This window comes from Antechinus flavipes, chromosome 6 (assembly GCF_016432865.1).
Source record: "Antechinus flavipes isolate AdamAnt ecotype Samford, QLD, Australia chromosome 6, AdamAnt_v2, whole genome shotgun sequence".
NCBI lineage: Eukaryota > Metazoa > Chordata > Mammalia > Dasyuromorphia > Dasyuridae > Antechinus > Antechinus flavipes.
The window spans coordinates 249,870,806-249,884,348 of NC_067403.1; the positions used below are offsets into that span (position 1 = coordinate 249,870,806).

Sequence of the window (13,543 nt, forward strand, 5' to 3'; positions counted from 1 at the left end):
TAATCTCTATTCTGTTTTCCAGGATCTCTTCCATCTCCAACATTCTATGATTCTGGTATTTTGATCCCTTTCCGTTATCTAGTATTCACATTTTGACTGGATATAATTCTCCATTTGGCTACATGATAGTAAAATCTTGCTCAACCTATGTAATAATGGGAAACAAGCCCACTGTGTTTAAACACAAGAGACAGAAAAAGAATCCAGAAAGGAAGGAGGCATTAAATAATACAGAATTCAAGGACAGTGACCAATGGGGAAAGGAGGAGAAAGCTAATGGACTAGTGAGTGAAGTATAAGAACATCTTCAAAAGAGAAGATGGCCCAGATTGCAAAGAGTAAGTAGGCTGGTGTGGCATCCTAAATGATATGCTTTGGGAGACCACAGCAAAGTCCTCTCCACTCCTCAATATTTTTTTTCACTCTCTCTATGTTCATATAATTAATAAGTGGCTAAGATTTGGAAAGTACCTTGGCATTTAGTCCAGTGCCCTTCATTTCACACATGGGGGGATTAAAATCTAAAAAGATGGAATCAACTGTGGAATACCTCCTAGCTATAGTAATGAAGGGAGCTGGGATTGAACTCCCTGAATTCCAATGAGCTTCTACGTAGCATTTTGATAGCATAAATTCTGCCAGAATAAGCTTGGTTAGCTTTCTTTCTTCCTTCCTCTTCTCTTCCCAATGGTCCTTTTAATTTCTTCCCCAACTATGACTCAAGTCATCATGTATCACCCATAGTTTTCTCTTGTCCCCACAGAGAACTGTCAAAATAAAAAGAGATACTGAGCCCTGAGCAGGACCATGTGTCAGACTTCCATGGGAACCTTTCTGGAAAATACAATGCTCTAAAACATGACAAGAGCATCCTTCAGTTCTTTAGCAAAGTCAAATTCCTCAAATGCACAGTAAGAACAGTAGTCACAAGCATTTCCCCCAATATCAGGGAACACTCTTCCACAAAGACACCCAGCATCCAGGAAAGGAAAAGATTGGTCACCAACTAAAAGGACAATCATGATTGGACAAGTCATCCATTGCCTTTTCTGGGTCCTCACGAACTTTGTTGATATGGACTGGCTCCCATGGATTTTTCTAAGTGGGCTCTGTCCTTCAGCGCCAGACAACCTCAGGCTTTTGTTGGTCTCACGGTAACACAGCCTCCCCTTAAGACTATAATTTCAGAAGTAATTGGGGGTGAAAAGGCCCTGATTCCCAGATCTAGCTTTGAAAACTGGCAGGCTGCACCTCAGACCTGTCTAGACCCATAAAAAAGTCAATAACATTTCACTAAAATTGTCTAGTGTTGTCAGAACAAGACTAGAGTACAAGTGTTACCTCAAATATTACTATCTAGGTGACTTTGTTACAATTTCCCTATCTTCTTTTGACCTCAATTTCCTCATCTATAAAATGAGAAGGATCATCTTTGCACAATCTACTTCACAGAAAAAAGGAATTTTGTAAACCTCAAAATGCTAAAGAAAGACACATTGTTAATTAAGTTACAGCATAGCTCCATGCTCCTGGATTTATGAGTAGGAAAAGTATGCTGTTTCTGCTAAGGTTCTTCAAATGGAGTCTTTTGCTGGGTCTGATGGTTCTGGAATAAATGGGGAGATAGAAGGTTCCTTGATCAGACTGATCCCCAGATTAATAGTCAACATACTTTCCTTCTAATTTTGGCCACATTGTTTTTATTTATACAATTTTTTTTAATATCATGGACCCAGAGATGCCCGAGTCAAACCCAAAAGACACTAATTTTACGGTATCTATAAAGAGAACATTTGAGGGAAAAAAAAAAATCTTAGTCACGAGATCTAAAAGAATATCTGAGAAAATAAAACAAAAAAAAAATAGAAAAATGAAATAAGAACTCTGGAGGGAAAAAACTCAAAAGAGAATAAATCACTTCACTTGAAATTGAGGGTATTAAACTTAAATAGATGAATCCCCCCAAAATTAAGTAGAATAAGCAGAAATTAATGATTCCATAGCAAGATGAAAGGTTGAAACAAAATCAAAAGGTAATAAAATAAATAGAAAGAAATATATAAGGACACAAGAAAAATACAAGTTACTTTTCTAAAAAAACAGTTTAAGGAGAGATAATCTTCCCAAAAATTAGGATTTCTTGAAATTTTGCAGGTATGACTTAAAAAATCATAAGTGAAAACTGTGTACCAGAAAGAAAGTGAAAATTGGAGAATCTTCTAATCACTTTCTGAAAGAAGTCCCAAAATAAAAATTCCCAGGCGCATGATGGCCGAATCCACAACTTCCAAATCAAAGGAAAAAAAATACAAGTTGCCACAAAGAAATAGTTCCAGTACCAAGGAACTGTAATTTGGATCTTAGAAAGATTGGCTGCTACCACTATGATGGACTCAGGAGATCTTAGAATTTTCTTTTCCAAAAGGCTAAAGATAAACACTTAAAACCAAGAAAAACTAAAGACAGGGTTACAATTTAAAATTCAAATGGACTCTGTTTATGATATTCCTGATGAAAACCAAAGCTAAATAAAAAACTTTTGAAATGTAAACACAGGAGCCAAGACTCACCTAAAAAACACATTTGATGAAATAAAAAGAACAAGAATCAGATGGGACAGCTAGATGGTGCAGTAGATAGAGCACTAGCTCTACAGTAATGAAGACTCATCTTCCCAAGTTCCTATCTGCCCTCAGACACTTACTGTGTGACCTGGGACAACTCATTTAGCTCTGTGGGCTTCAGTTTCCTCATCTGAAAAATGATCTGGAGAAAAAAATGGCAAAGGATGGCCAGTATCTTAACTGAGAAAAACCACCAATGGGAGAAAAAAACATGAGACACAAGAAAAAATGCAAAAGATCTTTTTTTCTTATTAGTTCTAATTTTTTTTCAATTTTTAAGCTTCATTTTTTTTTTTTTTTTACATTTTTGACTTCCAAATTCTCTTCAACTATCTCTACACTTACCACTCATGGAAAAGCTAAGCAATTTGATAAAGGTTATACATGCACAATCAAGTAAAACATATTTCCATATTAGTCCTGTTGTGAAAGATTACACAGGCCAATAAAAATATATTTTTAAAAAACAGTAAGCTTTGATCTATATTCATATTCCATCAGTTGTTTCTCTTGGACACAGATAGCACTTTTCATAATATTTCCTTCAGAAATGTCTTGGTTCTTTGTTTCAGAAATGTCTTTGCTGAAAATAGCTAAATCTTTCATGTTAATCATCATAACAATATTGTTGTCGGTGTTTATGGTGTTCTCCTGCTCATTTCATTTGTAGCACTTAATATAAGTCTTTCAAGAGTTTTCTGAAAGCATCCTTCCTACTCATCAATTTTTATGGCACAATAGCATCCCATCACACTTATATATCAAAACTTCTTCAGACATTTCCCAATAGATGGGGATTCCTCAGTTTCCAATTTTTTGCCACCACAAAAAGAGATTGTATAAATGTTTTTCTACATATAGTTTCCCTTCTTCTTTTTTTTTTTTTTTTTTTTTTTGCTGAGGCAATTAGGATTAAATGACTTGGCAGGGTCATACAATTCCCTTCCTCTTAAAAAAAAAAAAAAGTTTCTTTGGAATGCAGATCCAGTAGTGACACGGCTGGATCAAATGATATGCACAGTTTCATAACTCTTTGGGCATAGTTCCATATTCACAACTCCACCAACAATTTTCCTACGTCCTGTCCAACATTCATTACTTTCCTTTTCTGGCATGCTAGCCAGTCTTATAGGCATGAGATTGATGAAGTTTGGCGCAGGGCAGAGAATTGTGGGAACCCCTTGTGGTCGGCGCAAGTTCTTCATAAAACCCAAAAAGCTAGACTGGCAAAAAGAAGTTTATTGGGTACTGAGAATTCAGCTTTTCCTAGGACACTGTCTTCCTCAGTGGCAAGGTCCCAACAGAGAAGTAACGGTCAAACAGAGGAATCTTGGCAGAGTGATAAAGAGGGGTTAACACTGAGAAATGGTGTCTTCTCAGCAGGCAGGGTCCTTGCAGGCAGCTATGCCAAGGAGAGGTCCCTTGGCCTGGCATGTTCCTGTTTTGGGCCTCTGCAAAGAAATGAGTGAGCAGAAACCTATTTTATTTGGGCTGGGGGTTGGGGGGAGTTTGAGTTGAAATCAGACCACAAATCTTCCAATTAAATAGAAGATTTCCAATTGAATAAGTGTCCCTGGACTAATCTTCAACTCAATAGAGGGTGTAACAGAATGAAACCACTTATCTTGATTCTCTGGTGGGGATCTTTTGCAGGGGAGAGCTTTTCAAGAATTTAAGGAGAATTTCTCAACCATTCCCCCCATAGTCAGAGGTCAGCTTCAAGGCTCCCCCCATCAGGATGAAATCTCAGATTTGTTCTAATTTCTATTTCTCTAATCAATAATACATCTACAGATAGCCTTGATTTCTTTATCTGAAAACTACCTGTTCATCTCCTTTGATCATTTATCATTTGGGAGATGATTCCTTATAATCATGACAGTTCTCTTTTATTTGAGGCACTAATCAAAAAAATTTGCTATAAAAATATTTTCCCAGTTTTCTGTTTACGTATTAGTCTTGGATATATTGGGTTTGATCATGTAAAAACTTTTTAGTATAATGCATTCAAAATTGTGCACTTTATATCCCATAATGCTTTCTATCTCTTGCTTGGTAATGAATTCTTCCTTTTCCATAGAGATGAGCGATTAAGGAATGAAGTGTCTCTCTTCAAAGAGAGGAAAAGGAAACATGATCTTTAAAAACATAGAACCTTAGACTATGGAGGAAACAAGAAAGAAAAAAACAAAACAAAACAAAAAAAGACCTGGAGATTTATCTTTTCTGTCTCAGTCACTTTAAAGAGAAAATGAATTCCCCAATGAACGAGAGAGAGAGAGAGAGAGAGAGAGAGAGAGAGAGAGAGAGAGAGAGAGAGAGATGAGTGTACTTATTAATGAGAAAAGGAAAATGAAAGAAGAGATTGGAAGATTAACTAAGAAATGAACCTCACTCATAATAACACTGGGCAAAGGAAGATTGACTAAATACACAGATATATGCAGAAACAAATAAAATTTAACAGGGAAAGTTTGCTTGTTGCAAAGTGTTTTTCCTTTTTTTGAATTTTGGTCCAGGGAGAAAAGGAATACTGGCAATTTGGGCACCATGAAAAAGGAGAAAAGAAAATTAAATGTTTCTTAATGAATATATCAAAACAGAGGAAAGTTCAGAACAACACAGACAAAGCAGGACAGTCTTGAAACTGTGTTGGACTTATTAGATGCTTTCTTTTCAGCAAACTTTAGAATTACACATAAAATCCTCTTCCTGTGCTGAAATAGTTGTTTTTCAAATTCAAATGCATCCAAAATTAGAATAGTGGGAATATTTCAATAAGAATTAATTACAATAAATTAAGTTTGATTTAATAACTAATTAATTTAAACTATAATTTATGAGAGTGTTTAGCCTTAAGAATTAGGGGAAGCAGAAGTGTTCTTTTCAAATAAATATTGTCATATGGGAAAGGAATTAGATTTGTTAGCCTTGGTTCCATATAACAAACCAGGAATGATAGACTGATGTTAAAGAGGAAAATTTGGAGGCTCTATATAAGAAAAAATATCTTAACTTTTACAGCCATGTAGAAGAGTAATAGCCTGCCTCAATAGGAGGTGAATTTCCCATCACCAAGTCATTAAGCTGTAACTGGATAAGGATTTGGAGCCAAATTCTATAGGTGACTCAGTTATAGTTTAGATGAAATGATAGCATATCAGTCCTGAAGTCAGAAGGACCTGAGTGCAAATCTGGCCTCAGATATTTAATATTTCCTAGCAATGTGACCCTGGGCAAGTCACTTAACCCCAATTGCCTCAGCAAAAAAAAAAAAAAAAAGATGAAATGTCAGATGTCCGTCCAACTCTAGAGCTTACGATTTTGACAAATTACAAATGGTTTTACAAACTAGCACTTCAATATTGTACTTTTATATGTTCCTAATCAACCAGGAAAAAAAAATCAAGCCTTCACTGAAATTCAAGCAACTTGACAAAATCAATCCCCCCATGAGGTATAGAGCAGAATTTCTTGGCACTCATTTGTCTGTTTTCTAAAAAAGTCATTAAAAAATGTCCTTTGTCTGGTCTCCTGTGTGTTAAGTTCTAACACCCTGCCTATCAGACCTATGCGCAGTCCCAAGTCTGCTCAATGGCCGCGTGGGAATAGTATCTACATCCTCTAATTAACTAGTGATCTTGTTCATATCGTGGGACCCTGATCTATGGAAGTCCTCCTGCCCTGGTTCAGAGGACTGAACAGCAGAAGGGTTAGCAGCTTCCTACCAGTCTGGGAACACTGCCAGTGTGCCAGCCAACCGTGAGTAGTGTCCAGGCTGAGATCCCTGGAAATTATTATCTGAATGACTGAAAGGTTTGTTGAAATTTTCTCCATAGTTATAAGGATGCTTATATATACATTTATACAATTTCCATACACATATATATTTATATACACATGTATACATGTATATAGACACATTGTTGTTCTTACTCAATCACTCACAACTCTTCATCATCCTGTATAGGGTTTTATTGGCAAAGATACTGGAGCAATTTGCCATTTCCTTCTCTGGTTCATTTTATAAATGAGGAAACTGAAGAGAACAGGATTAGGTGATTTGTCCAGAGTCAAACAGCAATAAATGTCTGAAGCTACATTAGAATTCATATTATACTCCTTAGGTAGTACAATAGATAGAGTGCCAGATCTGAAGTCAAGAAGATTCATATTCATCATATAATCTTGTTTGCCTCAGTTTCCTCCTCTATAAAATGAGCTAAAGAAGAAAATGGAAAACTATAACAGTGTCTTGGCCAAGAAAACTCCAAATGGGGTCATGAAGAGTTGACTACAGTTGGAAATACCTGAAGTAGAACTTGCCACTCCAGGCTCAAAACTCTAACCACTGAAATATCTCACTTAGAGAAACAAGAAAATCGGGCCCAATACAGAATGTCAATAACCCCCATAATTAGTGGGCAATACCCAGATAAAAATCCAGCTAAGGAGGATGAGAAGCATCAGTCAGGGATGAGGGGAATCAGGAGAGATCAGCAATACAAAAACCTTAGAAAAGACACGAACAAAAAGACAAATGATTGACAATATCCAAGGATGCAGAGAAATTAAGAAGAATGAAAAGTATAAAAGGCATTAGATTTGGCAATAAAGAGATCACTGGTAACTTTGGAAAGATTTGAGTGATGAATTTAAAAGCCAGACTGTAGAGCAGCTAATATGAGGGAAACAAGCAAAGAACCTTCTTGTAGACTGTCTTCTCAACAAGTTTAGCCAAAAAAAAAAAAGCATGAAAGACATGGAATAACACAGCATGAATGGCTGGAGCAAGTGAAGATTTTCTGAGAATGAAGAATACATGTCTGAAATAACTGTACAGGGAAATCTTCTCATCATGTTTGTAGGCAATAGGGAAGTGGCCAGTAGGGTGAGAGAAAAAATAAGTGAGAGTGGGGATGATAAAGTGGATAATTTGCTGGATAAGACATGGTGAAATGGGATTACTTGTGCATGAAGAATAGCTTGCTCTGTAAGAGGAAGGACCATTTAATTATAAGAGATACAGACTAAAGAGGCATCTGAGTGATGTAAGATAAGAAATAGGGAAAGAAGAGAGCTTTTGGTGAATGGCATTATTTTTAAAAGTGAAATATGAGTCAAGGTTCTCAATTGGAAGGGTGGGAAGAGGAAGATATATAGGAGATCAGATATGAAAAGGTTTGGAAAACTGATGGGATTGGTAGAACAGTAAATCAATAAATTACGGAGATTTTTTTTTTAAATCAATGAATTCATGAGAGTCTAGTTCAGATTATGTCATATAAATTGATGATGGGCCAAGTATTGTTTTATGATTTTTCTCTAACTTCATTCAGCAGCAAATAAATAGGAATGAAAGCAGCAGAGAAAGAATGTAGCCATAGGAGGAAGATATCTGAATAATTGTGTATATTATTTATTATTTCATTCTTTTTTTCCCAAGGTGGTCAAGGAAGAGGAAACATGAACTGATGGAACTGGGGAATCATACCAGGGTGAAGGAATTTATTTTTATGGGGCTTACCCAGTCTCCAAAGCTGAGCATCATCTTATTTCTTTTATTATTCCTGGTATATGTAGCAACTCTACTGGGAAATGTCCTTATTATGCTCACTGTGACTTGTGAGTCTCGCCTCCACACACCTATGTACTTCCTGCTCCGAAATCTATCCATTGTGGATATCTCCTTCTCCTCCATCACTGTTCCAAGGGTTTTGTTAGATCTTTTAGCTGAAAGAAAGACCATCTCTTTCAATGGTTGCATGACACAGATGTTTTTTTTCCACTTCATTGGTGGGGTGGATATTTTTACTCTGTCTATAATGGCTTTGGATCGTTATTTGGCCATCTCAAAGCCCCTTCACTATGTGACCCTCATGAGTAAAGGAAGGTGTCTTGGGCTCATAGTGGCCTCATGGGTGGGGGGCTTCATACACTCCATTGTACAGATCTGTCTGTTGCTGCCACTCCCCTTCTCTGGACCCAACATCATTGATAGTTTCTATTGTGATGTCCCCCAAGTCCTCAAACTTGCCTGCATCGATACCTTTGTTCTGGAGCTCTTAATGATCTCCAACAATGGTTTAGTCACCACAGTTGGGTTCTTTCTTCTCATTGTGTCCTACACAGTCATCATGTTGATGTTGAGGTCTCATACAGGTGAGGGCAGGAAGAAAGCCATCTCTACCTGCTCATCCCACATCACTGTGGTCACCCTGCATTTAGTGCCCTGTATCTATGTATATGCAAGGCCTTTCACTGCCCTTCCCTCTGACCGGGTCATCTCTGTCACCTTCACTGTCATCTCCCCTCTCTTGAATCCCCTGATTTACACACTGAGAAACCAGGAGATGAAGTCAGCCATGAGAAGATTACACAAAAGACTTGTACCTTCTGCAAAGGAATTGACTCTGGGCTAACAGGGAAATGGGAAAGGCTGACTTAAACTTTATGATCATTATTTCCATGTGGCAGATACTCTAGGAGACACATTCTTGTAAATATCTGCGGCCTGTGTATAGTAATGGGAGATACCCTAAATAACCAGTAAAGACAAAGAGTTGGGGTTATTCCAAGCACAAAAAAAGCAAGGTCCATAATAAGATGCATAGACATACTAGACCCTCCTCCATTCAAGAATATCTATATTAAAGACTACACATTAAAAATGGAAAAGACAATGGTCTGGGAACCGGGAGATCTGAAGCTACCATCAGCTCACTATGTGATCTGAAATAAATGATGTAACCTCTCTGCATATTATGACTGTAAGGATTGGAGGGAATGTTCTAAGGTCCCTTCCAACTTTAGTATTCTTTGGTCTCAAGTTCTTTAAGCCTAGAACATTCTACATTAGTAGTAATTGCTTTCATTTATGTAATGGAGAGTTACGCAGAAGAGCCTCTGATTTATTTGAGGAGGCTGACAATTACCTTCAAGTCAGCCAATTACAGAAGGGTCTAATCAGAGAAGTAACTTGTGCCTTCCTAATGGGGAGGAGTAGTGAGAATTGTCTACTTTCCCAGAAAGTTTCCTTTTTAACCAAAGACCACACTCTATATTATTATAAATGGAGTTCTCTAGAATGACTCCACCATTATGATATAGGACTATAATGTTTGTCAAGCAGTTGCCTCACTTGACATCAACCTTGAGATTTGTAGTACAGGTATTATTAACATCCTCTTTTTAAAATGAGATAATTTAATCTTGGAGAGGTTAAATAACTTCCTAAGTATAGGATAATAGAATTTCAGAGTTGGATAGGATCAAAGATGTCATCCATTCCAAAACAGTACTCAAACCAGAATCTGCTCAACAATAAATGTATAGCCAGTCTTTGCTTCAAGTCGTCTGAAAGAGAGAACCACTATCTCCCTAAACAAATCATTCCTCTATTGGAAGGTTCTAATTCAGAATTCTTATCCTTTTTTGTGACCTAAAGCTGTTCAACAGGCTGGTGAAATCTTTATACCTCTGTTAAAACTAACTTTTATAAAGGCATTAAATAAAAAACAGAGGACTACAAAATAAACTATTTTTAAATACAATTATCAAGATTTAAAAGTTCCACATTCCTAGATCCCCCAATATTTATTCAGATCCTTGCACCTTGTTGATTCCTCTTAAGAAGCCCTTCACTGATCATGAGGTTTTAAATCATGAGATTTACATTACATCTAAATTTGCTTCTTCCCAATTTCCATTTGTACAAAACCAATCAGATAGTCAAGATAAGAGATTGAACTCAAACCTTCTCCTAATAACAAATCCAATACCTTTGTTCATGTTCTATCAGTTTATCAAAATCAAGGAAAATAAGACTGAAGGGAATCTCAGTAGACTCTGATCCAACCCCTTTGCCATCCTAAATGTCCTCCACTGGGCTCTCTCTAGCTTATCGACATAGTCCCCAATCGTGCTTGGGACTAAAGGGGAGTCTGGCTATGACATGCTGCAAAAAGAATCTCATCACTGTGTCTCTCTGAATTCAACCTAATTCAACTATGGTTTTTCATTTTATGTCATATAGTTCAATGGTATTAAGATTGCAATTTATTTCCTTTTTCCCCCACCAACCTTTTAGATGAAGTTTGTCTTCTACCTGAACATATGCTTGTGAAACTAATTTTTCACCCATTTTTCTTCTGTTTTAAATAATCAATATCTTCTGGAATCCTGCCATCAGTCAATATCTGGGCCTAAAATCAGCAAGAATTTAATTAAAATCCAAGTTCAGTAGCAGTGTAACAAGGAATAAGTCACAACGTCTATTTGCCTGATTCCTCATCTATAAAATAGGAGTAATAATAGCACTTACCTCCCAAGATTGTTGTATAGATTAAAGCATTAATATTATGATACTAGATAATAATTGGAAAGCACTTGGCAAAGTATCTCCTAGTACAAAGTAGCTATTATTATTTTTGTGCTTATTACATCTGAGTCCCTCCCAGTCTTGTGTTATCAGCAAATGGGATGAATCAAAAAAGAAAAATCTCTAAAATCTCCTCTAGCTTTTCTATTTTTAAGTCATTATTAAGCCATCTATACTACACTCTATGCTTAAAAAGATACTTCAGATTAAATTTTTATGTCTCATTGCTCCTTTTTTTTTTCTCTCCTTCAGAGAACGAGAAGGTAAATTTCTTACTAGCATTTCATACTGCTCTTAAAGTTTTAAGATAATGTAAATCCTCAGACATTTGGTAGCTGTCTTACATTAAGCAAGTCACTCAACCTCGATTGGCCCCAACTACTCATTTCAAGCAAAGATTTAGACAAGATGCCCTTCAAGGACTCATCCATGTCCAAGTTAAGACTCACATAATCCTGTATGTTGCATTCCAAGATTCCTTCCAGTTGTTACATTCTATAATTTATTTGGTTAAGATCTTTTCTGGCTCTAATATTCTATATTCTAAAGTCCCCCCAAGATCTAGAACTCTGTAATCCATGTCCTCTTCCAATTCTAACTCTCCACATTTGAAGAACTGTCTGCATTCACCCAGAACCATAGGGTTACAAATTTAGAGATGGAAGGGAACCTTAGAAGTTATCAACTTACTTTATAAAGGAGGATCCTGAAGCTCAAAAAATTAAAGTTGACTTGCAAAAATCAGGATTCGAAAGATCTCTGTTTGGAGTTAGACAGTTTAAGTTCTAGATGCATGAGCACTAGCTTCACTCTTCCAGTTCTATCATTCTCTATCCATCTCCAACATTTTACAATTCTGGCATTTTGATTCCTATTCTGTTATCTAGTATTCACATTTTGACTGGATATAATTCTCCATTTGGCTACATGATAGTAAAATCTCACTCAACCTATGTAATAATGGGAAACAAGTCTACTATGTTTAAACACAAGAGAAAAAAAAATCCAAAAGGGAAGAAGACATTAAATAATACAGAATTCAAGGACTATAACCAATGGAAAAAAGGAGGAGAAAGCTAATGGACTAGGAAGTGATATATAAGAATATCTTCCATAGAGAAGATGGCCCAGATTGCAAAGAGTAAATAGGCAGATGTGGCATCCTTAATGATGTGCTTTGGGAGGCCACAGCAAAGTCCCCTCCACTCCTCAATATTTTCTTCACTCTAATTTCATATTATTAATAAATACCTAAGACTTGGAAAGGACCTTGGAATTTATTCCAGTGCCCTTCATTTCACACATGGCGGGATTAAAGCCTAAAAAGATGGAGTCAATTGTGGAGTGCCTCCAGCTATAGTAAGGAAGGGAGCTGGGATTCCACTCTCTGCATTACAATGAGCTTCTACCGTCGCATTTTGATAGCATAAATTCTGTCAGAATAAGCTAGATTAGCTTTCTTTCTTCTTTCCTCTTCTCTTCCCAATGGTTCTTTTAATTTTTTCCCCCAACTATAACTCAGGTCTTCATGTGTCACCCATAGACGTCCCTTGTCCCCACAGAGAACTGTCAAAATAAGGAGGGATACTAAGCCCTGGGCTAGAATGTGTGTCAGACTTCTGACTCCTATTCTCCTATGGGAACCTTTCTGTAAAATACAGTGCTCTAGAACATTACATGAGCATCTTTCAATTCTTTAGCAAAGTCAAATTACTCAAATGTACAGTAAAAACAGTAGCCACAAGTATTTTCTCCAACACCAGGGAACACTCTTTCACAAAAACACACAGCATCACCAATATTGTCTAGTATTGTCAAAACACTAGAAGGAAAACTAAAGTGCAAGTGTTACCTCAAATATTACTATCAAGGTGATTCTGTTACAATTTCCCTATCTTCTCAATTATCTCATCTGTAAGATGAAAAGGATGATCTTTGCACAATCTACCTCTAACCCTCAAAATGCTAAAGGCAGACATAGTTAATTAAGTTCCAGCATAACCCCACACTCCTGGACTTGTGGATCAGAGAAGAATGCTGTTTTTGCTAAGATTGGAGCATTTTCCTGGGTCTGATGGTTCTGGAATAAATGGGGGAGATAGAAGGTTCCTTGAATAGACTGAACCCCAGATTAATAGTCAACCAACCTCATCTTCTTTCACTGGTTTGTGCTCTCGGCTAACTCTTTAGACTCACTACTTCAGGAAACTAAGGTTACTGTAAAGGTAAAAGAAAAGACTGAAGGAACCAGAGTGAAAGCTAGTAGGAATCCATCACAAATGACAGTATCTATTGATAATGTCTTGCTGAAGTCTCACTGCTGATAGCAGCATTGGTTAATAGTGGCAATAATGAGGGCATGTCTAGAAGCAGAAACTAAAGATGTGTAGTACAAAAGTACTCTCTTATAGAACTATTCTCTGTCCATAGTAGACCTTCAGAAAATATTTATTGATAAAAAGATGGAAGGAGAATAAAGAAGTGTTTTACATACAAATATATATCCCCATTATTGATTAACCAGGTTACATAATAATCA

The 13,543-nt window shown here is 36.7% G+C and overlaps 1 protein-coding gene across 1 annotated transcript; it reads left to right on the forward strand.

The window, feature by feature from the left end:
• Positions 1-8,098: 8,098 nt before the first annotated feature.
• On the forward strand, positions 8,099-9,046 carry LOC127540873 (olfactory receptor 4D9-like). The gene has a single exon (XM_051965789.1). The coding sequence runs from the start codon at positions 8,099-8,101 to the stop codon at positions 9,044-9,046; it is 948 nt and encodes a 315-aa protein (XP_051821749.1).
• The last annotated feature ends 4,497 nt before the right edge of the window (positions 9,047-13,543 follow it).